This window comes from Trematomus bernacchii, unplaced genomic scaffold, assembly GCF_902827165.1.
Source record: "Trematomus bernacchii unplaced genomic scaffold, fTreBer1.1, whole genome shotgun sequence".
NCBI classification, from domain to species: domain Eukaryota; kingdom Metazoa; phylum Chordata; class Actinopteri; order Perciformes; family Nototheniidae; genus Trematomus; species Trematomus bernacchii.
In genome coordinates, this window is record NW_022988146.1 from 549,944 (window position 1) to 576,914 (window position 26,971).

The 26,971-nt window shown below is 42.6% G+C and overlaps 1 protein-coding gene and 4 non-coding genes across 5 annotated transcripts in view; all 5 read left to right on the top strand.

The window, feature by feature from the left end:
- Nucleotides 1-7,978, top strand: part of exoc3l1 (exocyst complex component 3-like 1) — a 30,631-nt gene extending 22,653 nt beyond the window's left edge. The window contains exon 15 of the mRNA XM_034122206.1: nucleotides 6,099-7,978. Coding sequence (XP_033978097.1) covers nucleotides 6,099-6,285 — 187 coding nt within the window. The 3' untranslated portion in view covers nucleotides 6,286-7,978. The remainder of the gene's footprint in view (nucleotides 1-6,098) is intronic.
- Nucleotides 7,979-22,701: 14,723 nt separating this feature from the next.
- On the top strand, nucleotides 22,702-22,774 carry trnaf-gaa. Its single transcript has one exon. It is a non-coding gene; the product is annotated as a tRNA-Phe (tRNA).
- A 337-nt stretch (nucleotides 22,775-23,111) lies between these two features.
- On the top strand, nucleotides 23,112-23,184 carry trnaf-gaa. Its single transcript has one exon. It is a non-coding gene; the product is annotated as a tRNA-Phe (tRNA).
- Nucleotides 23,185-26,296: 3,112 nt separating this feature from the next.
- trnaf-gaa lies at nucleotides 26,297-26,369 on the top strand. The gene has a single exon. It is a non-coding gene; the product is annotated as a tRNA-Phe (tRNA).
- A 336-nt stretch (nucleotides 26,370-26,705) lies between these two features.
- Nucleotides 26,706-26,778, top strand: trnaf-gaa. The gene has a single exon. It is a non-coding gene; the product is annotated as a tRNA-Phe (tRNA).
- Nucleotides 26,779-26,971: the final 193 nt, after the last annotated feature.

Below are 26,971 nucleotides of genomic sequence, written 5' to 3' on the forward strand. Positions count from 1 at the left end.
ACCCTCCAGCTGAGACAAGAGGTCCCCCCTGTTGGGGAGACGCCAAGGTGTCCCGCAACAGAGTCTGTGCAGCAGGGAGAACCAAGTCCTGGCTGGCCAGAAGGGGGCCACCAAAAGAAGCCTGTGGCCCTGATGAAGCACTCTGAGGAGTGTTGGTAGGATCAGGGGAAGGGGTGGATAGGCATAGAGAAGGCACCCTGGCCATGAATGAGCCAGGGCGTCCTGACCCAAAGGGCTGGTCTTCTCCATCAAGGACAACCATAGGAGGCAGTGGGTCGAAATCCTCGAGGCAAAGAGATCTACCTCTGCCCTGCCGAAGAGACCCCAGATGTTGGCCACCACCTCTGGATGAAGTCGCCACTCCCCTGGTGGAGGCTTGTGACGGGAGAGGAAGTCTGCGACTTGGTTCCTCTCTCCGGGCAGATACATTGACCGTAGGCTGGCCAGGCAAGGGGCTGCCCAGGTCAGGAGAGTCTGGGACACCTCTAGCAAGCGTGCAGATTTGGTGCCCCCTTGATGGTTTATATAATAAACCGTTGTAGTGTTGTCCGAGCGGACAAGCACATGCCTCCCCCTCAGGTATGGCAGGAAGTGCCTGAGTGCTAGGTGCACAGCTCGTAGCTCTAGCACATTGATATGCTCTGTTTTGCCACACCGCACACCATCCCGAGAGGCTGGCATCCGTCGTAACGGTCTCTCTGCGGAAAGGGACGGAGCCCATGGCCACGCCCCTTGACATATACGACCTCCTCCTCCATGGGGATAGAGTGGAGAGGCACTGTTGTGACACCCTGATTTTTCTGTGCCTGTGCCACTTGGGGTCTAAGTGGAGGCCGTTCAGCCATCTCTGCAGGGGGCGCAGTGACAACAAGCCCAAGGGAACGACAGTTGAGGCAGCTGCCAGCTTGCCCAAGAGGCGGAGAAACAGGATATATGCCAGAGACCTGCCCCCTTTGAAGAGGGGAAAAAGCTGGAGGATGTCGTCCAGGCGCTGAGCAGATGGACAGGCCCGCATAGTGACTGAGTCCAGAACCACCCCAATGAAGGTTAGGCTCTGAGAGGGGTTCAGACAACTCTTCTCCATGTTCACCTTGAGGCCTAGCCGGGCGACATGAGAGAGAAGGAGAGCCGTGTCCTGGGTCGACTGCAACCGGGATGGTGCACAGATTAGCCAGTCGTCTAAGTATGGCAGAATCTTCATACCCTGAGACTGCAGGGGCGAGAGAGCTGCCGCGACACACCTGGTGAACACCCTTGGGGAGAGGGAGAGTCCGAATGGAAGCACCCTGAACTGGAAATGACGGCCTCTGAAGGCAAATCGAAGAAACTGCCTGTGATGAGGCACAATAGGCACATGAAAATAAGCGTCCTTCAAGTCGATGGACGTGAACCATTCCCCCCTGGCAACGGTACGAAGAACGTCCGCTGTGCTCAGCATATGGAAAGGTAAGATCTTCAGGAATTTGTTGAGTTCCCTCAGATCGAGGATTGGGCGAAGTCCCCCGCCTTTCTTCCTTATCAGGAAGTAGGTCGAGTAGAAGCCCCCAGGTTCTAAGATGGGGTCCACAGGCTCGATTGCACCCTTGGCCAGGAGGACTGACAGCTCCTGGTTTAGGTCGACTTCTTTTGTCGGGTCGTTTATGGTGGTCATTTTGACCCGGCTGAAGACTGGGGGGCGGCATCGGAACTGAAGCTTGTACCCTTGGGTTAAAGTGGAAACCACCCAGGGGTCTGAAGCTTGAGCTACCCAGTAGTTGAGCTGCTGCTGAGAGTAATAACCGACAGCCGGCCCCAGACCCTCAGTACCTTGCCCCCCGGCCTCTGGAGGCCCTGGGGGGGCGACGGTTAGGCACCGGATACCGCGGCTGCCTTGGGGGCGAGTTAACAGGACCGTAGCGGGCCGGCCCCCCCGTGGGATACTGAGGCCCAAGGCGGGCACCGGGGTAAGTCGGTGGATGGGATCTGCCTCGGGAGGCAGGTGCGGAGCCTCTAGGCCTACCGGGGGGGGGCATGTCTCTGCGAAGAGCTGAGAACTGTTGCCTGGTCTGACTAGCTTGGACAGTCCGTTCGAGCAGCTGTACGGCCGCTGAACCAAACAGCTCCCCCGGTTCCACTGGGACCGCACGGAGAGTTCTCCTACATGCCTCTGATATGGGTGACTGTGCCAGCCAAACCTGGCGACGAGTCTGGACGAGAGTGGACATCAGGCGCCCAAGCTCTCTGGACATCAGAGCAAACGCCTGTAATGAGGCGTCACTGAGGCTGGTAGAGGAAGCGCCAAGAGCCTCCTGCTGCAGGGAGGCTGAGAGGGCGAGCATGAGGTGAGAGAGGGAATTGCCTATACGGCCCATGCGCGCCGCTGCATCGTAAGCCTTAGTGAGCAGTTCATCAGTGCCTCTGGCGGTCAGTAAGTATGAAATAGAACTATATACAAGTGATTGGAATATGATATATTAGATAAATAATTTCTAAGTAGCAGCCAGATGAATGTTATGGATGTTGTTTCAAAGTTCAGGTGTTTAATAGTCTTCTGGCCTGTGGGATGAAGCTGTCCCTGAGTCTGGTGGTTTTAGTCCGGATGCTGCGGTACCGCCTGCCAGACGGCAGCAGACAGAACAGTTTGTGGCTGGGGTGATGGAGGTCTTTTATAATCCTGAGGGCTTTCTTTAAGGTTAACCTGGTATTTTTACTCCACTACATTTATTTTAGTTACTTTACATATTTGGATTAATGATGTGAAATATAAACAACCCTTAAATCAGACGTTAGTTACACCTGAGTAAAATTCAGTGAAGGTGATTGTCAAGTGCCAACAATCAGGCGAGATATTTGGTAGTGGGTGCTTGAGAAGACTAAATATTTATCTGCAGATCCCTATAAAGTATATTCATTCCTCGTTATTCTCTACTAATAGTTAATTAAAAACTGTATATAATGGCTATTTTGCACATCCCTTTCAAGATTTCAAGATTTTCTAAGGTTTATTAACATATCATATACACAACTACGGTGTAGTTATGCAATGAATGAAAAACTTGGGTCACAGGTTCCTCAACAGTGCATTACAAGACATCTATCGATATCTGTGTACCTCCACCATTAAACATATTCTGCACATTTCTTATACTATCTACATACATCTTATAAGAGTATAATTAATATGTATAATATCAGTTAAAATAAGTGCTTCAACATAGTTAACATTGCAGGAAAGTTGATTGTCAAGTTCCAAAACAAACAAACCAATATTAGACGTTAAGTACTTTGTCAGGCTTAATATCTGTAGATACCCCCAAAGCTTTTTTCTTATTTAAAAGAAGACCTTAACCTAAAGTATTCTTTAATGTTTAAATAAAGCCTTATTAGTTTGTCTGTTTTGCACATCCTCCTATCAGGCACTAAACTGTTTTATTTAGAGATCACTTACAGTATCTTCTTGATATTTTCTATTCTATATTATTTATATCATTGACCTTCCACTTTCCCACTATATTAAGAGTATGTACTCTTAATATTTAAATGTTTTCATCAAATATAACACATTCAAAAGTGCTTTACAAAAATGAAAGACATTAAGAAAAAGGCATTTTAAAACAGTAATTAAAAAGCAACACAATCTACCTGCATTGCAATTACTCTAAACGTGTAATAACGTGCTTTAACCAGTAGGAGGTGCAGGTTAAAAAGCTGTCAAGTTTACAGTGTTAACAAAATAAAATAGACTGCTGTTTCTGGTTTAGTTTACGACGGATATATTCTGTTATTGTTTTGATATTTGTAACACAAAAGCGATGTAAAAAACCCACAGCAACACAGAAAAGATGGTCTTAACATGACCCAGCGGTCTAGTAGTTAATAAAAAACAATAATATCAAAACAAATTATTACTACTAACTTTATTGTGAAATTAAAACAGAACGGTAAAAGAATAGTTTCCGGTCTATTCTGAGGCCCGATCTCTGTAGATAAATAAAGAACTACGACAGATGTGTCATGTTTAATGCAGCCAAACCATTCATTACAATGCATTCATGTGATGACTTTCAAAGAGTAAAGCAAGCACTGCTGAATAAAGTATGATTTTATCTTTTACGAAACGTTTTTTTCATATGGAATGCAGTTGAAGGTCAACCAATCACAGAGCTTGAGGCAAAGCGGAATAATAGCTGAGGATTCTGGGTAGTGTAGTGTTTTCGGCCATCCTAAACTCTGAACAAATATTTGTTTCTCCGAATCGAAGGGGAAAATTACAAAAGCATTGCACACAATTTAAACCAATCAATGTTGTGTAATTAACAAGGATAATCTTTATGTTTTTGAGTTGATGAGTAGTGCAGATATCACTGTAAAATCAATCGACAGTAAGGAGAATACTTACTTCCGGGTGTAAAATCCTCCGTTATCCAATGGGAATGGACGCTCACATTGCTCTTTGGGTCCGTAATACAATAAAGGGGACATGATCAAATCGGAATATAATTATCTTTTAAATAACGTTAACTAAAGGGAACAATCTATTTGACACAGCTGAAGCTCTGGCCTTCCTTAAAAACTAACTAATTTAATAAAAATCACAGTTGTATTACACACAATGCACTGTTTTTTGAGAACAAAAATTGGTAAATAATGCACCATAATACATTCTGACGAAAAATAAAAATAATTATGAATACAAATAAAATAAAAGAAACCTCCCGTGAGTTACTACAAGCTATAAAGTAGATTTTAAAAACGTTTTATAGAATAAAAGCTCACTGCTGGACGTTGTAGAAATGCGTGTGTGCACCACGACAAAGGAGCCTCATTCACTTTACATTGGGGTTGTTTGCGTGGTGCAGACACGTAAATGTAGCAAAGTTCGTGACTCCACCACGCACTGCGGTGTTAAGGAGTCGTGGTGGAGTCACGCATTCTGGTGAGACCAGGTTGCGATTTATAGTTCAATAACCATACTATCAATTATAATCAAATTCAATCATCTTGAGGGGCGGCAGCAGCTCAGTGCGTAAGGACTTGGCTTAGGAACCAGAGGGGTTGCTGGTTCAAATTAAGTGCCTTTGAGCAAGACCCTAATCCCCGGGTGCTGTATATACAACAGCTGCCCCCTGCTCCGGACACTAAAGCTCCTTACACACCAAACTGACATGTGTTAGTGGCAATAACTCTCCTTACCAGCAGGCGGCGGTAGTGTGTATTCGTCATTCAAAAGAGGCAATAACCGGAAGACAGACTGCGTGATACACCGAGAGAAGAAGAACAGACTGCGTGATATAAACAAACAACTAATAGCGTGTGCGTTCCATTTTCACTCTACAACGAGAGGCTCATGTCGAATCGGCGACGGAAGGTGTCGGCACGGCCGAAAAGACACGACGGTGCAGTACACACCAATCTGAGTAGGGCGATACGACGCTCATCGGCGGCCCGACATCTATCGACATCTTACGACGCCGAAAATCGGCTCGGTGTGTAAGGACCTTAAGATGGGGGTCAGTCCATACAAAACCAGCTGGAAGGGCCGTCCCTCCCTACAGGCGATCATGCAGACTGCGTGGGGCCTCACCTTGCGGAGGGGGCCTCATCTTGCGGAGGGTGCCTCAACTGAGCCGAAAATGCGGCGCACCAATGCACTTATGCGGTGCAATTAGTGTGACGCGGCACGGTTTCGCCGCTGCGAGGCTCCACTAGCACCCTCCACTGTCGACGCTCGTGAAACAGAGGGCCTCATCATATAACTTTGCGTGGGGCCTCATGTTGGCCAGGGACGGCCCTGCCAGCTGGTCACTGGTTCAAGTACCACACAGACCAAAAATATAGCGAGTTCGCTTACTGGGAACTAAAGAAGTGACCTTAGCAAGGCTCAATAGTGCCCAAACATGGCAGCCCGTCGCTGGGACACGTCTCCATGAACGCATGTGTTTGTGCATGTGTGTATTTGAACTGTAACTGTATATCAACAACAGAGTAAGACCTGATTTTCCCTAGGGGATTATTAAAGCATGGCATAATTTTAAAGAGTTTTATGTCAATTTCCGATGTTAACCATTTAAAAACATGAATATTTTGTAGCTTATGACCATGTTTTTCTGTCCCCTCAGTGAAGAGCATGTGTGTGTGCTGCTGGATATCCGTGGTGATGTCTCCAGGGACGTCAGAGGGGCCGTACTGGACCTGTTGGAGCAGAGCGCCCCCCCTCTGCCTGCAGGGTATCGGCCCATCTTCACTGACATCCTGGTGCCTCCCTCCATCATGGCCTTCTGTCTGACCACTGCCAAGTGTGCATGACATTAACTCAAACTGCCTTACAGACTCATCAATACGCTGGGAGAGATCATCACTCTCTTTTTTATTCCCCCCTGAAGTGCAGGGAGGGTTCAGGGTCCTACCAGGGGCTACTTTGCAATATGTTGAGTGATGGCAGTGACACATTTTCTTTTACTTCATCTACAATTTACCAAGACTATAGCTGGTTTCTCTGTGGTCCTAGTCTGACTTTTCAGAATCTATGAGCCACTACAGCTGACTAGAGTGGTGCAGTGGTGACATCCCGGAAAGTAGCATCGCAAGGGCTCCCTTGCCAAAAGGCAATTTGTTTTCTTTAATGGATTTAGGGTTATTCCAGAAAATACGATATTTTGCAAACACAGGCTAGGCTATAAACAAACTACTTGACAGTCGCATGGCTGCACATCACCACCGCTAAGCTAAAGGTGGCTAATGCTTGGCGTTATGACTTTTATTAGTCTTATTCAGACAACCAACGTTTGTCACACATATAGAAGCTTCAGACATTCATCAGTGGGGTATTTACCGACATATTTATGTCGTAAAACAAAACATGAGCTTGTGTTAACCACAGATCTTATTTCAGGCTTCTAACAAAAAACATATTTAAAAAAACGTCAACTTTAAGACGAGGGAACCGGATGTGCTAAAATGATAATTAATTTTTGCTCATTCCTGCACCACTCTATTGGTTACAAGGTTAAATAATATCTTCTGCTCTGTTGCGATTTATGCTACTGATTTACAGTTTTACAGCATTTGAACAACAAGCGCAAAAGTTTGGAACTGGTTTATTTAATCCTGTAACATGATGTCAGTAAATGTCTCACAGCTTCATCACATGTCTCAGTGTGTGCTAACTTGGCTAAGGCATGATGAAATCAAACAGATGATGCAACCTTACAGGCTCAGCTCACTGCAAACACATTGCATGGACAGTACGTTTTAGCTGCAGATACATAAGAAATTGGCATGGCCACATATTACTGCTGAAAGTGTCAATCAGAAACATGTTACACTTCCTGAATCCTCCTGACCAATAACAGCCATAGAAGAGAGGAATCAGCAGCCTGTGAGATATTCAGGGTTTACTTGTATATCTTTTCCACTGTAAAGGCAGAGACTTCCTGCTGAAGAAATTGGAGTTTGGCATCTGGTGTATTCAGTAAAAAGCCAAACAGTGGTCACAATATGAACAACTAAAAAGCATCTGAGTGATAGTTTACGTATGTAACAGATGAATGACATATGTACGTTATACGACTGTTAAGAGTATAAAGAATGTTTTATCCAAGCATCATACCATACCTGGATTTAAACTTTTCAGGGAGACTGCAAACTAATCCTCCCTGAGGAACTTGGGCTGCTAATTCCTTACTTTATCATAATCTTTACCAACAGTCTTTCCTGATATTGTCTTGTGTATTGTATTTGTCCAATTTTAACTTGTTCATATTGGGTTTTTTATTTCAATTTTGTAATGTATTTATTGTATTTATGTATTATTTGTAAGCTGTTCTGTTTTGAATAGTGTTTCCTGTTCAAAATATATTTCCCTTGTTCTGGTAACATGTCAAAAGCCTGTTGTAAACTCTATCAGAGAAAATGCTTAAATACATTTTTTTAATTCAAAGTGTTGTCTTGTATTATGATTATTATTATTACTTTGACATAAATCCAGTAGGAATATAAAGAATTGTGCCTCATTTGTTTTTCCTTCCTAAAACCAGTACACAGAAAATAAGCTGCTGTTTGAGGCTGCCTTTACTGACTCAAAGAAAAAAGAATGAACCTGTTGTGTGACTCCTTCATAAAAAAAAAGATTTTACCTCAAACTAGAATACTTACACTTAAAATACTTAAACTTGAACTACAAAACTTAAACCCATAATTTCACCTCCCACATACCAAGGTCAGCATCACCTCCACATTTGGTTCCATCTCAAAGATGGACTCAACCAAACAATGTAATATATAATATGACAGTGTATTTGTGTTCCATGTATGTTATTCTCTCCTATACACAATAACAAAAATTGCAGTGTTAACATTATATATTGTTTTTTATTATAAATGTGTTCGGTGTAATAAATCATAAATCATTTATAAAAAATGCCTGAACTTAAAAATCGCTGTTGTGAGATTCCAGAGAAGCTGCAAAGTACTGCAGGAAGTGTGGGAAGTTTGACACAGCGATACTGGACAGCAGATACTGGACATCAGGTACTGGACAGCAGGTACTGGACAGCAGGTACTGGACAGCAGGTACTGGACATCAGGTCCTGGACATCAGGTACTGGACAGCAGGTACTGGACATCAGGTACTGGACATCAGGTACTGGACAGCAGGTACATCAGGTACTGGACAGCAGGTACTGGACAGCAGGTACATCAGGTACTGGACAGCAGGTACTGGACAGCAGGTACTGGACATCAGGTCCTGGACAGCAGGTACTGGACATCAGGTACTGGACAGCAGGTACTGGACATCAGGTACTGGACAGCAGGTACATCAGGTACTGGACAGCAGGTACTGGACAGCAGGTACATCAGGTACTGGACAGCAGGTACTGGACAGCAGGTACTGGACATCAGGTCCTGGACAGCAGGTACTGGACATCAGGTACTGGACAGCAGGTACAGCAGGTACTGGACAGCAGGTACATCAGGTACTGGACAGCAGGTACATCAGGTACTGGACAGCAGGTACTGGACAGCAGGTACTGGACATCAGGTACTGGACAGCAGGTACATCAGGCACTGGACAGCAGGTACTGGACAGCAGGTACATCAGGTACTGGACAGCAGGTACTGGACAGCAGGTACTGGACATCAGGTACTGGACAGCAGGTACATCAGGCACTGGACAGCAGGTACTGGACAGCAGGTACATCAGGTACTGGACAGCAGGTACTGGACAGCAGGTACTGGACAGCAGGTACTGGACATCAGGTCCTGGACAGCAGGTACTGGACATCAGGTACTGGACAGCAGGTACTGGACATCAGGTACTGGACAGCAGGTACAGCAGGTACTAGACAGCAGGTACATCAGGTACTGGACAGCAGGTACATCAGGTACTGGACAGCAGGTACAGGACAGCAGCTGGCTGCCACGGCAAAGGGACAGCGGCAGCAGCTTGGGTGGTGGTGCAGAGGCAGTTTCCCAGCACCACATTTGAGCTCTCAGATGGAGCTCCATGATATTTACTCCAGTAACCTCACAGGTTCCTGTCCTGGTCGCTGCTCTACAGGCTCTGACTGCCAGCCTCTCTCTGCTTTTCCTGCTCCTAGTCCTGCTCCAACCAGCCGAAAGCTGACCTGCAAAGTACTGCACAACATGTGCAGGAAGTGTGGGAAGTTTGGGACAGCCCATACCTGACACAGCAAGTACAGGGAGTTGTGTGTCCTGCCCCTTCGTCAAGGTTGTGTCAAAGGAGCAGTAGTTGCAGGACATAAAAAGACAAAGGAAATGTGTATTTTATATATATTTTATTATATTTAACTAATTTAAAAAATAAAGGTTTAGTTATTTCAAGTACTGTCCAATAACCCTCTATTCTGACATTTTACCAGCTATAAATAGCATGTCAGTTTAATGCATTGATTAAAACATAAAGACCATTGTTTTTAGGCTACTTGTTTATTTGAGCATTTGTTTGTCGATGAATGGTTCATTGTGCATGGTCCAAACTTTTTTCAGCTGTGTGTATTGAAGGACACTAATGGCGCGTTTCCACTACAGCCCGCAGCCCGGTTTAAGAGGGCTGTGACGTCAGCGGCCCGTTTGTGGTTGCGTTTCCACTTGGCCTAGTACCGGCCGGCGGGTCCTAATTCACAGTTTTTCTGGCCTCATAAAATCGTGGGGCCAGGGCCAGAGACAACGAGGCTGAGTTTGTGACGTCAACGCTCTCGGCTGCTGATTGGTCGGAGAGAATCGTCACAATCTGCGCGCTAGATAATCCATTTTTACAAACAGCATTTTTGTTAACAGAGGAGCTACAACAATGGCAAAGAAAAGCACACCATGGTCGGTCGAGGAAGTGACGACGTCCATTATATTGCAGATGATAAGGTCCAGCGGGTGCTCGACGGGACAACTCGCAATATCAAAGTCTTTCAGGAGGTCTCTACACAGACACTGGCGTTACTGGAGTCTGCATGGTACGTTTTTGCTAACGTTCTGTTATTTGCTTGAAAGCTTTGTGTCCCTATCTGTTCTAAAGCTCACTTCTAACAAATAAGTCTATTTTATCCTTACATTTATGTTCGACAACCCATGATTTTATGGAGCCCCGAAGGCTAGCTAGGCAGATAGCATTAGCGAGAGCTATTGTTTGCTAACACCATATGTGCCATTGTTTACGTTCAGTTTGTCTTTTCTATAGTTGTTGTTGCTATTTATAGTATTGTGCTGCAGTAGTTTGTGGAATTTACAAGTCATGTTTCTGTTCTAGATGATTACATTGGGACTAGCGAGGAGGAACAGTTCCGAACAACGTCCTCTGCATCAACAGCACAAACCGAGGAGGAGACGATCTGGCCCTGCAGGAACGGCAACTGGCCCAGCAGAATCAATGCCATGTCTTATCTTATTGCTTGTTGATAAATAATTGCACCCACCAGCGATCACACAGAAAGATGGCATCATCTAGGCGTCCCTCTGCAGTCAGAAATATCATAAACACCATCGTCCACAAAGCACTGTACAGGGGTTTATGGATTTAAGAGAATATTTATCACAGTGAAACCTTTATCATCTGTTGCAATTAAAGCAAATAAGAGAATAAATACTTGGTTAAATAATACATTTTAACTCTTTAGCAGGACAACTCTGCATACTGTTTGAAATTGAGTTTGCTAGCTTGAGGTCCTCCTCTAAAACATAACATTACATAATGGTATTAAGAATACATGATAAATACATGTAGTAAAAATTACTCAATTGTAATACCCTCGTTGTGCTAGACTCAAACACATTGCTTATATATTTCAAAGAGAAGAGAACAAAATAAAACACCTATACAAAGAGAGCGGTGCACAGCGCTTAATATTTACTTGCACTATATTTCTGTTGATCTGGGTTATTGTGTTGCACTGTTGGAGGAGCCTGTGACCTAAGATGTTCATTGTCATAACTACACTAGCTATGTTCGTATGACAAAATAAAAAACCTTGAACCTTGAGGCTGTGTCTTTCAGACAAACCATCATAATCATATTATTTTATGCTGTGGATACTTTAGCCTCCATCCATGTTAACAATTTTTTACACTTGCATTTATGAATATAGTTCTGTTGTGTTTTACACTTTTGTATTTATGTTTATAGTTTGCTTTGATATTTGCTTCATTTATTAGATTATTATTATTATGGGGGCAGTACTGGTGCTTGAAATTCAAATATTTACTAAATAGTCAATTCTGATAACATTTTTTTGGTTTAAATAATTTGACAAACACATGTATGTGAAAAAGAAAAGATGTATTTATGTTCAATACAATGAATATTTAGGTATTACATTATACATTCTAGGTATTCAGGTGCGCATCAGACCCAAGTAACATGTAATGTAATGTTGACTAACTTATAACGAGCAAAACATTCCGGTTTTTAACATATATTATACAATAATGTCGCTTTCTCACAATGTCCTCAGTATTTATTGCTTTTATCACTGAATAAACATGTATTACATTTTGCAAACATGAAAAAACACATCAGTTTTACACATTTTTAAACACCTTAATTCCTGAATGACAACTTCGCTGTTTTCTGTTCATAATGCCCTCTTTTGAATTCATGTAATGAACGTAGGTTTTCCTCAGGCATCCTGAAGTTCTCCACCCACTGAGTGTGTGAAAGATGGAACAATCACATTCCACCACTCGGTAGCTCGGTCGGTAACTTCTGAAATACACAAACAAAAGCATACATATTTTAATACGTAAAAGTGGTAGCTACAATTAATTAAATACTTGAAATACTTTGGTCGTATAGGGAGCGTGAGCCTAAACACATTGCTAGTTAGCGAACGTTAGCTTACCAAGTAGCATTGTAGTTAGTAGTGATTCGAGTCGTCCTGTAGTCTCTGCGGCGTAGGAGGACTGCCCGAACTCTCGCGTCAGCTTCTTCTATACGTCGCCTCTTTCGAAACAACTCTTGTCTATTTCTTGTGATAATAAACCACACAGCAAAAAACAAGCAAACGATCGCTTTCACATCTTCACATCCTCCATTGTTGTGTCGCATTGAAGATGACGTCACGGCAGTTTTAAGCAGCGTCGCTCCGCCTATACTGCGTTACTATAGATACTACCCCAGTTCCTAAACTGTAATGGAAACGCGCCATAAAGTGAGCTGGTCCTAACGAGGCCAATCGCGGCCCAGCCATACCGAGCGGGGCCGAGCGAGGCCGTATAGTGGAAACGCGGCATAAGCTTACAGCACCTGGTATTCCCAGGCGGTCTCCCATCCAAGTACTGACCCGGCCCGACCCTGCGCAGCTTCAGAGACCGGATGTGTTTTTTAAAAATCTTTTATTATCAAAAATATAATTTGAGATTTTATTTATTTAATCGTTTATTTGGCAGGGACAATGCACAATAATGAACACTTAAAACATTAAAATGTATGAAGCGTAACAGTGCCAGATTTAGCTTTAAGCTCATTTCCATCCGCAGTCCCTCACATTAAACATTTAAGATAATGACATTTTACAAACATAGCAAAAACAAAATACATGATATGCAAAAAGAGCAAGAGCAGCATACACAAGTATTTATGACATGGTAATACAATATAGCAGCTATGACATATAAAGTGCAAGAGAAGATACAAGAGCTGCATAAAGTGCAAGAGGAGATGCCCCTGTGTTAAAGTGCATTTAGCGGTGATTGCAAATCTGTTTGTTTCTCAACCATTCTTTAAGTTGTCCTTTAAAACTATTGAGAGAGGGACAATCCTGTATCTCAGTTGGGAGGCTATTCCACAATGAGCTGCCTTTAAAGGTGGGGTAGGTAAGTTTGAGAAACCGGCTCGAGATACATTTTTTGTTATATTCCATGGAATGCTCTTAACATCCCGATAGCAATGAATATCTTAAGTGCTTTGACAAAAAATCCATAAAAAAATGTCATCTGTGGAAGCCGTAGTACTGTAAAAAGCATGACCAATCATTTTAGCCGGCCCGGCTAAAATAACTGGATGGCCTACCTGCCTCTCAGCCTTCTATCTGTGCACAAACTTATCTCGTGCCCTCATTGGTCATGTGCGCGTTCGTGTGTTTTGGAGGAGGGGCTCTGTAAGGAAGTGGCAGATTTTTTCCGGCTGTGTATTTTCAAATTCTAGCGCACTCGAGCTGGTTTCTCCAAAATTACCTATCCCACCTTTAATGGAAAGGACATTTTGTCCAAAAGTGGTCCGTCTACGGTGGACTTCACAGTCTCCTCTGGTTTCTGACCTTGTGCAGCGTCCAGTGTGTTTTTTGTGGATGAATTCCCCTAAGGGAGGGGGGGCCAGTCCATGTAAACGTTTATAAAAAAAGCGCATACTTTTAAAAGACTTAAAAATGTCAAAGCTCAAGAAATTGTGTTTATCAAGGATGGTGCAGTGGTGATATGAATATGGCTTTCTGTCAAAAACCTTGATAGCTCTCTTGTACAGCTGTTCTATAGGTTTCAGGTTTGTGGCACAAGCAAACGACCAGTATTCAATGTGGGATAGAATCACACAGTGGAGGTATGACTTTGCAGCACTGACAGTTAAGAAAGGTCTAATTTGTTTAACATTTTGCAAGTTGAATTTAAAGGTGGGGTAGGTAATTTTGGAGAAACCAGCTTGAGTGCGCTAGAATTTGAAAATACACAGCCGGAAGAAATGCTACTTCCTTAGAGCCCCTCCTCCAACACACATGAACGCGCACATGACCAATGAGGGCACGAGATAAGTTTGTGCACAGATGGAAGGCTGACAGGCAGGTAGGCCATCCAGTTATTTTAGCCGGGCCGGCTAAAATGATTGGTCGTGCTTTTTACAGTACTACGGCTTCCACAGATGACATTTCTTTATGGATTTTTTGTCAAAGCACTTAAGATATTCATTGCTATCGGGATGTTAAGAGCCAGAGTTGGGTGTAACACGTTACTTTTATAATTCAGTAATCACACTACAGTTACTAACATTGCCCGTTACTTTTATAAAATCAGTCATAATCACACTGACAGACAAGAGGGGTTTCCGCCGCAGGTTTATATGTACGTAATCTGCACGACTTGCGCGCCCACATCTCCACGTGCAGTGCTGCATAAACATGGCTGAGTCAGCGATAACTTTCGAGGGGTGGAGGTATGCCCATTATTTTGAGTTCGTCCGAAGAATAGACAGGAATGTGACGGTGAGGTGCAAACTGTGTCCAGGCCAGAAGCTGTTATCCACTGCTGCAAACACCACGTCAAACCTCAACAAACACCTGCAAAGAACACATGCTAAGGTGAAGCTAATAGCTAAGGACCCCCGAACCCAGAGTGAGGATGTTGTGAGTGCGCCGCCGCCGACTCCGAAGCAGCAAAAATTACCGGTAACCAAAGCAGAGATGGACAGGCTTGTAGCATCCTTCATAGTAGAGAAAATGTTGCCCATTTGCACAGTGGAATCACCATCGCATCGTTCAGAGATATACTGCGCAAAATACAGATAGCAGGAGACAGAGGACAGCCATGGTCAGAGCTATCTGGATCAGTCTTATGCGACAATGGAAACTGAACTAAAGAGAACATTTGAAACTTTAGCAGTCTGCGTGATCTGCCTGTAGGGAGGGGCGGGCCGGCCCTGCGAGTAAAGTAACGAGTAAAGTAACGAATAAAGTAACGAGTTACTTTATGTAGAGAGTAACGAAGTAGTGTAATATATTACTTTTTTTTAAAGTAATATGTAATATGTAATATATTACTTTTTTTTAGTAACGACCCCATCTCTGTTAAGAGCATTCCATGAAATATAACAAAAAGTGTATCTCGAGCCGGTTTCTCAAACTTACCTACCCCACCTTTAATAGTATTGGATACTTTCTTAATATGTTTCTTAAAAGTCAAGTTTGAGTCCAGTATGACTCCAAGATACTTGAACTGGGAGACTAGTTATATTTCTGCTCCGTTTAAAAACACGTTGGATCCTTCGATTTTGACTGGTCGTTTACTGAACATCATGCATACTGTCTTTTTTACATTTAACTGTAAACAAATGTTGTTCAGCCAGTGTTGAACCTTGTCCAAAGCATTAGAGAGACAGGATGAGATCATGTCAGTGTTTTTCCCATTTACAAAGATGACCGCATCATCGGAATACATTTGTACATTCAACTCAGGACATACATTAGGCAAGTCATTAATGTACAGTGAAAACAGTAATGGTCCAAGAATGGAACCTTGTGGAACCCCAACAGGGTTCACAAGGTAGGGGAATTTGGCACCGTTGACCAAAACACACTGTTTTATCTTCGATAAGTAAGACTTTAACCAATGTATTGAATCTGCCGAAAAATTTAAATAAGTCAGCTTTGTAAGGAGCACTTGGTGGTCAACAGTGTCAAAAGCCTTCCTGAGATCAAGGAAGACAGCACCTACATATGGGCTCCAACATACATTTAACCTTTTCCACAAAGACACAGTTAGCTGAGTGGTGAGCACGGAAACCAAACTGCAATGGGTGGAGTGGAGCGAAACCTTTGTCTAAATGTTTGGTGATTAGTTTTGCCACCCATTTCTCAGCTATCTTAGAGACGCAGTGGAGGATGCTGATTGGTCTGTAATTGGACATCATTGCCTTATCCCCAGATTTAAAAATTGGTGTCACCGTGGCCACCTTCCAGGACGATGGAACTTCCCTCGTGCTGATAGATTGATTTACTAGCATACTAATTGGTTTTATTAGACCGTCGATATGTGTCTTTATAAAGTTGGTGTCGAAATCATATGCATCCCTAGCCTTAGAACCTCTTAACCCTAAGATTATATTTTTTACCTCAACCTCTGTGATTTCCTCCAGGTCAAAAACTGGATGTGTATCCACAGTCGGGCTAGGTGAGATGTCAGATGGCGGGAAGAGCTTTGTAATGTCCAGAGCACTATTTATGAAATACTCATTCAGAGAGCTGGCCAACACGGCAGGGTCTTTTATCAGGGAATCATTGATTTTTAATTCTAGAACCTTATTTTCCTGTTTGGTATGTTTACCTAATAGTTTATTTAGGATTTGCCAAAAGTTTTTACTGTTACCTTTCGCACCTTCAATTATGTTGATGAAAAAGTTTGCTTTGGCCTGTCTTATTGTTTGTGTTACCTTGTTACGAGCATGAGTGCATTTCTGTCTATCAGTGGATAGTCCGGATTTTAAGCTCTGCTTTAAGTTGGTCTCTAGATTTCATTAGATTCCTGCACTGTAGATTTAGCCAGGGAAGATGATGTCCCTTCCTGTCCCTAAGACACCCTCTTCTTGAAAAGGAAGACATTGGATCGTTAATTTTAGATATAAACAGATTACTGTTTTCACCAATGTCTTCAGAGGAGAGAGTGTCCCCCCAATCAATCATTTTCACTGCCTCCATAAAACGTTGTTGCAGGTTTTTGGGGATGAAGCGAGATCCCAAGGCAGGGGTTTTAGGTGTGGCCATTAACCTTTTTTTTGTGAGTTTCCTGAAAAAAATAACAAGATTATGGTCAGAAAGACCAGTCAGTAAGTTGTAGGTTTTAACTAGTCTGTCAGCTTTGTTTGTAAATAATAAATCTATCATAGTCTTGGAGGTTTTGGTTATTCTAGTCGGTTGAGACATTAGTTGTATTAAGTTGTGATTATCCATGATCCGTTTTAAGCTCTTTCTATTTTGTTTGTCATTCCAGTTGATATGAAAGTTTCCTAGAATAATTAGCTCTTTGTTGGAGTCACAGGAATTCAGCATGAGTTTGACCTGGTCATAGAAATCCACCTTAGCGGTGGGTTGTCGATACAGGCAAATCATGGTGAGGGACATTTCCTCAGATAGTGTGATTTCCACACCAACACGATCAAACTCAATATTAGCTGGGAGTGCAATCTCCCGACAAGTAAAGGTATTTCTCACATAAAGCAACACACCCCGTCCTTTTTCCTTCAGTCTGTCCTTCCTAAACACATTATATCCTGACATAGATACAAGAGTGGATGGTGAAGACTGTTTTAGCCAAGATTCCGATATTCCCAAACAATCAATATTGGACTCAAGGAGGAGATGTTCTAGCTGTTTGTTGCAGATGCTGCGGAAATGTAAATGTACACTGAATAGTCCCTTCGGCTTGCACCGAGGATCCCACACTATTTTAGCTTGATTCACTGTTTGAAACATTTTTGTGCAACGGTGTTTTTTAAATACAGGATTTCTTGGCTTTACCTCGGTGCCGTTGTTGACAGTGGAGCAGTCAAAGCTAGCTGGTGTTTTATGGATCTCTGCCGCTAGGCTGCTAGCCATTGGCGAGGTCCCGCAGTCACACATACATAATTTTAAACTTAGTGTCCAACATGGACAATTAAATCAAAGCAACAACGAAATCCTAAAAATAATAAACAAACAGAAACCAATGACCAAGAACAATATAAATGAATTTAATAAATCACTGAAATAAAAATATCGTAATCCAACCTTAACTATGCTACACAGTCAAAATCTATTCTTAGCTTCCCCTCATCATCAATAACAATGAGTGTGCTCCGCTCCACAAAATACAATCAATACATCCTGCTCTCCACATCGGCAAATTGGAAACAGAACACTGCTCATGAGCAGTGATGGGGTCATTACTCAAAAAAAGTAATCTATTATATATTACTCATTACTTTAAAAAAAAGTAATATATTACTTTACTTTGTTACTCGTTACATTACTCTTTACATTACTTTTGCGTTACTCAGCCTATAGCCAACACTTAAAACTTAGGCCGACATGTGCACACATACAATTACTATTGCAATAAGGAAGACATAACACAAGTTAATAACGGTGAAAATTCTAGTTTTTGCTGCTTGTTCGGAGTCGGCAAACACTCAACATCATCACTCTGGGTTCAGGGGTCTTAGGTACTAGCTTCGTGTTAGCATGTTACCTTTGCAGGTGCTTGGAGAGGTTTGATGTTGTGTTTGCAGCAGTGCACCTTACCGTCACATTCCTGTCCTTTCTTCTTACAAATTAAAAATAATGGGCATACCTCCACCCAGTGTGCGAAATCCGGGGGGGTCCGGGGGAGCTCTACCCCCCTGATTAACACCTTACCCCCAAATTATAATATGTATTTGTCACTCGCAATGGTCACTAAAATCTTTTGAGGCTTACTATGTCCAGTATTCATAATTCGAAACATTTATTCACAAATATCTTCTATTTTGACTGGCAAAAGCGGAGCCAGTCCTACGCACGCTGCGTGACGCGAACACAAATTATGCAAATTAGCCACGCATGGCAAAGAGGAGAAAGACGTTACGTTGGAGAGGACTAAAATGGCTAAGAGAAAGCTAAACCAAAGTTTTTCACTCGCACACTTTGGGTTCACATCCAAAAAAGTGACACCACGAGATGACCAAGAGACACCCAGAGATGATGCTGGTGATGCAGCTAGCACAGCACTCGCTACCAGAACCGTTAGCGAGTCGGGGGCTCCTCTCCCGCCCAGTCACTCCCCAGAACGAGGTGAAGTCGAGAGCTCAGTAAACGCAGCAGGTGCGGAGGTAGCTGCTACTGCTGCTAGCCTAAGTGACTTGCCGCCGGCTGGTTGGACAACGAAGCAGGTGGGCGAATGGAAAGACCGCAACCCTTGGCTTGACATTAAGGCTGGAAAGTTAGGATGTTTAGTGTGTAGGAAAGCAAAAACGTTGCTACTCTCAGAAAAGGGACCAGGTTTACACCTCACGGAAGAATGGATCAATGGTGATGTTACTAGCCCTGATGCAAAACAGCTACGAAAGAAGATATACAAACACAGGGACAGCCAGTCAGTGGAAATAGTCCAGTGTGTGTTTGTGTGTGTGCACACCACAGGTGTGCACACTATGGTGCTATGGTGCAAAAACATTAAAAAAATATTTTTAAAACTAAATATTTTTTTAGTTATATTTTTCATTAGTTTTACCAAAATAACATGATTTAATTGTATTTAAAATAACATTTCCAAAGAAATAAATCCTTAGAATCTGCCTATTCAGTTTCTGTTTGAATGTGAAGGGTTAAATGAAAGAAGCTCGTCTCTGCGAGTTTCTGGGTGTTTCTCAATCTCGAGTACGCTTGCTTGGTAGCACATGTCTGCCGAGCATCTTGCTTCAGAAGCGAGTCAAGAATACTTCCTGACATTTGGAAAACGAAGAGTGGAACAGGCTAGCAAGTGTGCAGGTGTGCGTCATATGAGAGGCCCCGCCTTACATCTTCCGCCACAGATTTGGGGAAATTGGTCCGTGCGCAAAGCATTGTGGGGATTTTAAGACCGCGGAGTCTACTCATGTGCAGCCTCGATATTTCTCCAAACGGAGTACGCCGGGCTCGGTAGATTTCCAAGTATGCTGGAGATTGGAACAGTACTTCGGCGGCACTCGATGACGTAGTATGCTTGAAATAGTGGCTCTGAAGCAGCTTTACTCGCGATTGAGAAACACCCACTGTGATGATAGGAGCTGATTGGTTGTCCTGCTGTAAATTCACAGAGGGTAACTCAAAGAGAGAGTAATGTCAAATGACAGTATTATTTACCAATCATATCTTCCCTCTAAATGGGTGGGTTTTATTATCGCGGATTTTATGAGAAGTTCCGCCCGCTGTGAAACTTTTCTTGTTTCCATAGCAACAACAACTTCCTATCAACAGCGTAAACTCGCCTTCAAAATAAAAGCATGCCAAATTACACTTAAGACATACAACTGCAACGAAAGTAACAAACACAATGCAATATCCTTTTGAATTTCAAAGAACACAAATTGGGTTATTTACAGGTGTTGTTTTGTGTGGTAGAGGGTCGCTTTCATTGATGCGTTTTGCACCCCGGGCCGTTGTTTTGATATTCCGCTGAAGTATACTCTGTGACGTAATGACTCTTTTTTTAATAGAGTGGCGAAGTCCCTCCCCTTCCGGTGGACCTCCATGGGACCTTATTTCGGAAAAATTATGTATTGAAGTCAATGGAGAGAGAAAGATTATCTTTCGATCCCGTTTGAATTGTGCCACGAATTACACATATGATGTTTGTCAATTTAAAAGATAATTTTGCAAGTCAAAAAAAAAAAAATGTGTCGTAAAACTGTGAAGTAACACATTTGATTGTGTGAAACGCTCAATGAACTACATCTCTGGTCTCACAGAACAACACACGTCACCAAGATGGCCGTCACTACTGTCAACAAAATGATTGACTACCCTCACTATCACCACAATGAAACACGTCCTGAAGAATGTCACGCAAAGCTGCCTGCCTGCCTTCGATTCTCTCTGAACTGCCTGGTCGTTTTAATGTTTAATGTCAACCATTTGTGCAGATAGCATGAAGTAGAAAAGATCGCTAGCGTTAGCGTTAGCATTTCTCCCCCGGGCTTAAATAGTGTATTATAGAATGATCACACTGGTGACAGTACTATTCAAAGAGTTCACGAAATATGACTACTACTCTTACTGTTTAACATGTTGGGTTACTTCATGTTACTTCATGTTAAGGCTAATAAAAATGACACGGCTGTAATGCTAACTAACGTGCTAGCTACTAGCTAGCTTGATCCAGACACTCCTAGTCCTTTCATCAGACGGGAAGCGAAAGAATGAGCAAGACCCATTGCTGGTATGATAACAACCTGGTACTAAGCACACAGGCATCTTGTTAAAGTTATCTTATCTTAGCCAGCGCCATATAGATAGATTATATCTATATGCCGCTGATCTTAGCTATTGTGACATCACTTACGCGACTCTGGGATTTGTAGTCTTTCTAGTTGCGTATTTTTCATAGTCTTATATTTCAACAGTTTTACGACAAACTGTGACTTTTTTGACATGGAAATTATTTTTTAAGATTGACAAACATCATATGTGTAATTCATGGCACAATTCAAACGGGATCGAAAAATAAGTTTTCTCTCTCCATTGACTTCAATACATTATCTTTCCGAAATAAGGTCCCATGGGGCGGAAGTAGATGGGCGTGACTTCGCCACTCTATTCATTTTTTTAGGGAGGGCCTAGGTATAAAAGTCACGGCTCGCCACTGGGGTCAATTCATATTAAATAAATAATACCAAGTAAATGATACACAATAGAAATGACTTTGTGTAGTTTGGAATCACATTAAGCTAAATTCAAACTTTTGAATTATTTATTAATTGCATTTTACTTAGTTTTGCTTCAATAAAATCAGCTGTGGATGACTGAGTAGAAATTAATGGTATATTTTTAGTAGTGTCAAAAATGCAAAAATATTGATACATTTTACTCATTGGGAGGTCGTCAGTTCTACTGCCTTTACACTTCCGCCCAGGCATTTTGCGCCACATGGTCATGTTCATCGTCTGCGTCTGCCACACTTCACTTCGTGACTGCCAGTTTTCCAAAGGTAAGACCTGCTTTATTGTTGTTAATTAACACACATTTTTTAAATTACGTTGCTGTTGCAGTTGAACATCGTTTTGTGTTACTCTTAAGTTACCAAACATGCCAACTTTACTGGATGTGTAGGCTAAACCAACTTTTCAAATGTAGCTAACGTTAGCATTAGGGATTCAGTCAGTCTGTGTTGTCTTGGTCTCGACTAAAAGCATTGCAAGGAGAAAAAAGGTCGGTCCTATGTCACAATTTATTTTGATGTTCTTGATATTTAATCTTTATACAATGCCCTTTTAAGGTACCAGCTAATGTTTGTGTTGACTTTTATACCAAATTCACTGAGGCACTATTTGCGTGTGCATTGCTCAGTAGTGTGTATAGGCTAAACCAACTTTTCAAATGTAGCTAACGTTAGCATTAGGGATTCAGTCACTAAAATGGCATAACACCGGCGCTAACAGTTCACAACAGTTCAGTGTGCTCCCCCCCCCCCCTCCTGCCTTAACAGTTCAGCGTCCTCTCCACCTCTCCCACCCCCCCGTCACTGCCAACGCTCGCGACACGTGAGAGACACGTTTTTTAATGTTTTTCAGCTTTATTATGATCAATACTTATTCAGGTTTATAATGTTAATTTTAAGTTAACATCTTCAGAAATGTGTGCATTCAATTAGATTTTTACTCGAGGTCAATAATAAATAAATAATTTTGTTAAGTACACTTTTAGTGTACTTAACACAATTATTTATAGTTATACTTTCTGAAAAGTCTGTCATACCCAGATTAATTGCTTAGTTTTACGTTTGTATTTCACCAAAAGTTGTGCCGAAATAGCACAGTTGGGAGAGCGTTAGACTGAAAATCTAAAGGTCCCTGCTTCGATCCCTGGTTTCGGCAGAAGGTAGATTTTTCAGGTGAACAAGTTGCTCAATGGTTGAACATGATGACTCCCAGGTTGTGAGCAAATATCTAAATGCCCCTTGTCTGACTTGTGTACCAGGTAGCTTACTATAGAGGACAAGTTGCTAAAGGTTATCCTTGTTGACTCGTAGTTTGCCTATTCGGACAGCTTCAGCTTGTTATAGATGCTGACTTAAGGCAGTAAAGTTTTGTGGCATCTACTGTTGTAGAATGAAGATCCTTAGTATTTAAACGTTAGTTGTACTTTCTGAAAAGTCTGTCATACCCATCAGATGTTGCTTAGTTTTACGTTTGTGTTCCATCAAAAATATGTGCAGAAATACCTCAGTTGGGAGAGCTTTAGACTGAAGATCTAAAGGTCTCTGGTTCGATCCCCGGTTTCGGCAGAAGGTAGATTTCTTTGGTGGGCAACTTGCTCAATGGTTGAACAAGATGACTCCCAGGTTGTGAGCAAATATCTAAATGCCCCTTGTTTGACTTGGGTAGCAGTTCGCTTACTAAAGAGGACAAGTTGCTCAATGGTTATGCTGGTTGACTCGTAGTTTGCGAATTTGGACAGCATTCGGACAAAATGTGTTATAGCTTCTAACTTAAAGGGCCCATGTCATGGCCATTTCCACTGATCATAATTACATTGTTGAGGTATACTAAAATAGATTTATACTGTGCAATTTTCCAAACTCACATTGGTTTCGCATACAGCATCTCTGTCAAGCATGTGTATCAGCAGTATTCACTCTCTCCACTAAACGACTCGTTGGAGCTCTTGCCCCCCCTCCCTGTGAGCCTAGTGTGCTCCGATTGGTCAGCTCGGCCACTCTGTTCTGATTAGTCAACCACCAGAGAGGCTGCGCCCATGTCTAAACGGCTGCTCTCAGCCGAACATCAGTCTTATCATGGCGTCGGTACAGCCGTATATTTTATACGCCAACTAACCGAACTGTAGCTACAACTGTTGTTATAGAAAAGTGTGACGGCCCCAGGGCCTTTGTCTTACGATGGGGTGGAGCTGAAGAGGCTAATCAGCGCGATCACGGACACCTGGCCGGAGCCGAGGTGCTAGCCAGCTGCCCGGAGTCAAACGGCAGCCCCTCTCTCCCTCCAAGCAGCTCAGCAATCCTCTCCCCTGACCACCTATCTCTGCATTTACCACAATAAATGTGCCGTGGTTTTGTAAACTCGTGTATGTCTCCTTGTCTTTCCATTGTGGCCTACGAGCCGGTCATAACAAAGAGTAAGTTATTTTTACCCGTTATAAACTACTACTGTTTGATGAGAAATCAAATCATGGTTTGCTATATATGAATGATATGTTATAGGAGCAAATAATTCAGGGAAGAAAGGATAGGCCTACTAAGTATTTCCATTAAACTTTATTTTTAGAAATGTACAAAATGAACGTAAATATACATATATACACGGTATATCGTCAATTACTCCCCGTTGTCGGCATCTTGCTTATAGCAGCCGGGGCTTTTTGAGACGATGCCTCAGTGTGGTCGTCCAGTCATGTATTGTCCGGCAGGATCTGGCTGGACGAAATAAAATGCAAATCACAAAATATTAGAGAAACTTAGTTGTTTTAGATTCGTTAGTAGTAGTTGTGGTAGGAGTGTGGATCTATCTAATGAACAGCTTGGCTGCTAATATGCTAACCTAGCTTTGTTTACCTTGGTAGCTAACACGATATGAACGTTAGCTTGGAGGAACGGCAACTATAATGGAGTGTAATAAAACTACTATGAACAAAAGTTAGTGGTTCATATTAGGCTAGCAATAACGTGTTTATAATTGCATTATTCTACGGGTAGTCTGCTACGTTCGGTCATACAATGTTTCCCGCTAGCATGTATAGCTAGCCTCGTTAGCTATACATGCTATCAGCGTCGGAGGAAAGCCAACTGTAATGTACCGTCCTTTGGTGGTCTGTGAGCGGGCAAAGAGAGGGGATTTCCCCGTTGTCTCTGCTGGAAGTGTGAAATAAACAGAGTCCCCATTTCAGGGACACCTCTTGGAGGTCTCTAGACCGTCCGTTGGGGGTCTGTGAGCGGGCAAAGAGAGCTAACCTAGCTTTGTTTACCTTGGTAGCTAACACGATATGAACGTTAGCTTGGAGGAACGGCAACTATAATGGAGTGTAATAAAACTACTATGAACAAAAGCTAGTGGTTCATATTAGGCTAGCAATAACGTGTTTATAATTGCAATATTATACGGGTATTCTGCTACGTTCGGTCATACATTGTAACTTGCATGAATACATTGTTTTGCGCTAGCATACAGCTAGCCTCGTTAGCTATACATGCAGTATGTACATGTGCTGTCACAATGTACGGTAAATCACCCGGAGTATACTGTATGAGTATTCCGTGTGTGTGACTGCAGACATTCTCCTGCCATGACAAACATGTAAGGCCATCTGCTGACATTGTAGTTGATATATTTAAACGCTAGCAACGTAGCATAACAAAAATGTTTTTCCGACCAAACTAAGGTCTAGCTCCGTCGGCTACGCCAGCTATAATGTAATTACGTTTCGCGACTGACCGTACGGTAAATCACCAGGAGTATACGGTCTATGACTATTTCGTGTGTGAATGCAGACATTATCCAGCTATGAGGAACATGTATGTAAGGCGATCTGCTAATATTGGAGTTGATATATGGAAATGCGAGCAACTTAGTTAGCACAGTTAGCACTGGCTTAGCAGTCCGAAACATGTTTACACATTTAAACAGTCGTGGTAGATACCTTGTTTGATAAATACACAAATAACAATGCAAACTTACAGGTTGTGTACCCGAATCTTCCCCTGCTCCAAACGGTCCAAACAAGCTGTGCATATCCGGCCTCAAACTGGGCAATGTTTTGGAAGCTTTCGTCTGTGAAATGCCGATTCTTCGAACCTCTGGAGGAACAGTGTTAAAAAGACATTTCAACCACTGACTTCGTCGTGGTTCTTCCGTCGGTAGGACAAACAGCTCAGATTTCTCCTCACATTTCAGGAAACAGGTCCTTGGCAGTGGCATGACTGGATCGATTGTGAACTGAACCAGAGCTTCCAACAGTAAATGTTAGGCTGGCAGAGGGTGCGGCCAGCGCCGCTGGGTGTGGCCATAGCTCTTCGGGATTGGTCCATTTCGTTCCGGGTACCGCATGACATCAGGCCGTACCCGGAACTAAATGGAAGACTCAAATGGGCAGTGACGTATCTCCAACGAGGCGTTTTGGGGAGGTATTTTCTGTGTTAGAGTTTTACTCGCTACAGGGTGTACTTTGAGGGTTTTGACTCTGCACACCGTTTACATGCATAAAAACCTTCATAACACACAAGGGGACGGGTAATAACCGGAAAAGCATGACATGGGAGCTTTAAGGCAGTGAAGTTGTGTTGTCTGAAGATCCTTAGTATTTAAACGTTAGTTGTACTTTCTGAAAAGTCTGTCATACCCAGCATATGTTGCTTAGTTTTAAGTTTGTATTCCATCAATAGCTGTGCCGAAATAGCTCAGTTGGGAGAGCGTTAGACTGAAGATCTAAAGTTTCCTGGTTCAATCCCTGGTTTCAGCAGAACGTATATTTCTTTGTTGGACAACTTGCTCAATGGTTGAACATGATGACTCCCAGGTTGTGAGCAAATATCTAAATGCCCCTTGTTTGACTTGTGTACCAGGTAGCTTACTATACAAGACAAGTTGCTGAAGGTTATCCTTGTTGACTCGTAGTTTGCCAATTCGGACAGCTTCAGCTTGTTATAGATGCTGACTTAAGGCTGTAAAGTTTTGTGGCATCTACTGTTGTAGAATGAAGATCCTTAGTATTTAAACGTTAATTGTACTTTCTGAAAAGTCTGTCATACCCATCTGATGTTGCTTAGTTTTACGTTTGTGTTCCATCAAAAGTTGTGCCAAAATAGCTCAGTTGGGAGACCGTTAGACTGAAGATCTAAAGGTCCCTGGTTCGACCCCTGGTTTCGGCAGAATGTAGATTTCTTTGTTGGACAACTTGCTCTGTGTTAGTAGTGCGTGAGGCCATATGTACAGACATGTACATGGGACATGAAAACAGTGCATCTCATATTGACAAAAATAAACCTCGCTAACCGAGTTTTCCAAATCACTCTAAAAATAAGCCGTTGTGATACACGTGTAGACAACGTCTGCAGAATCATA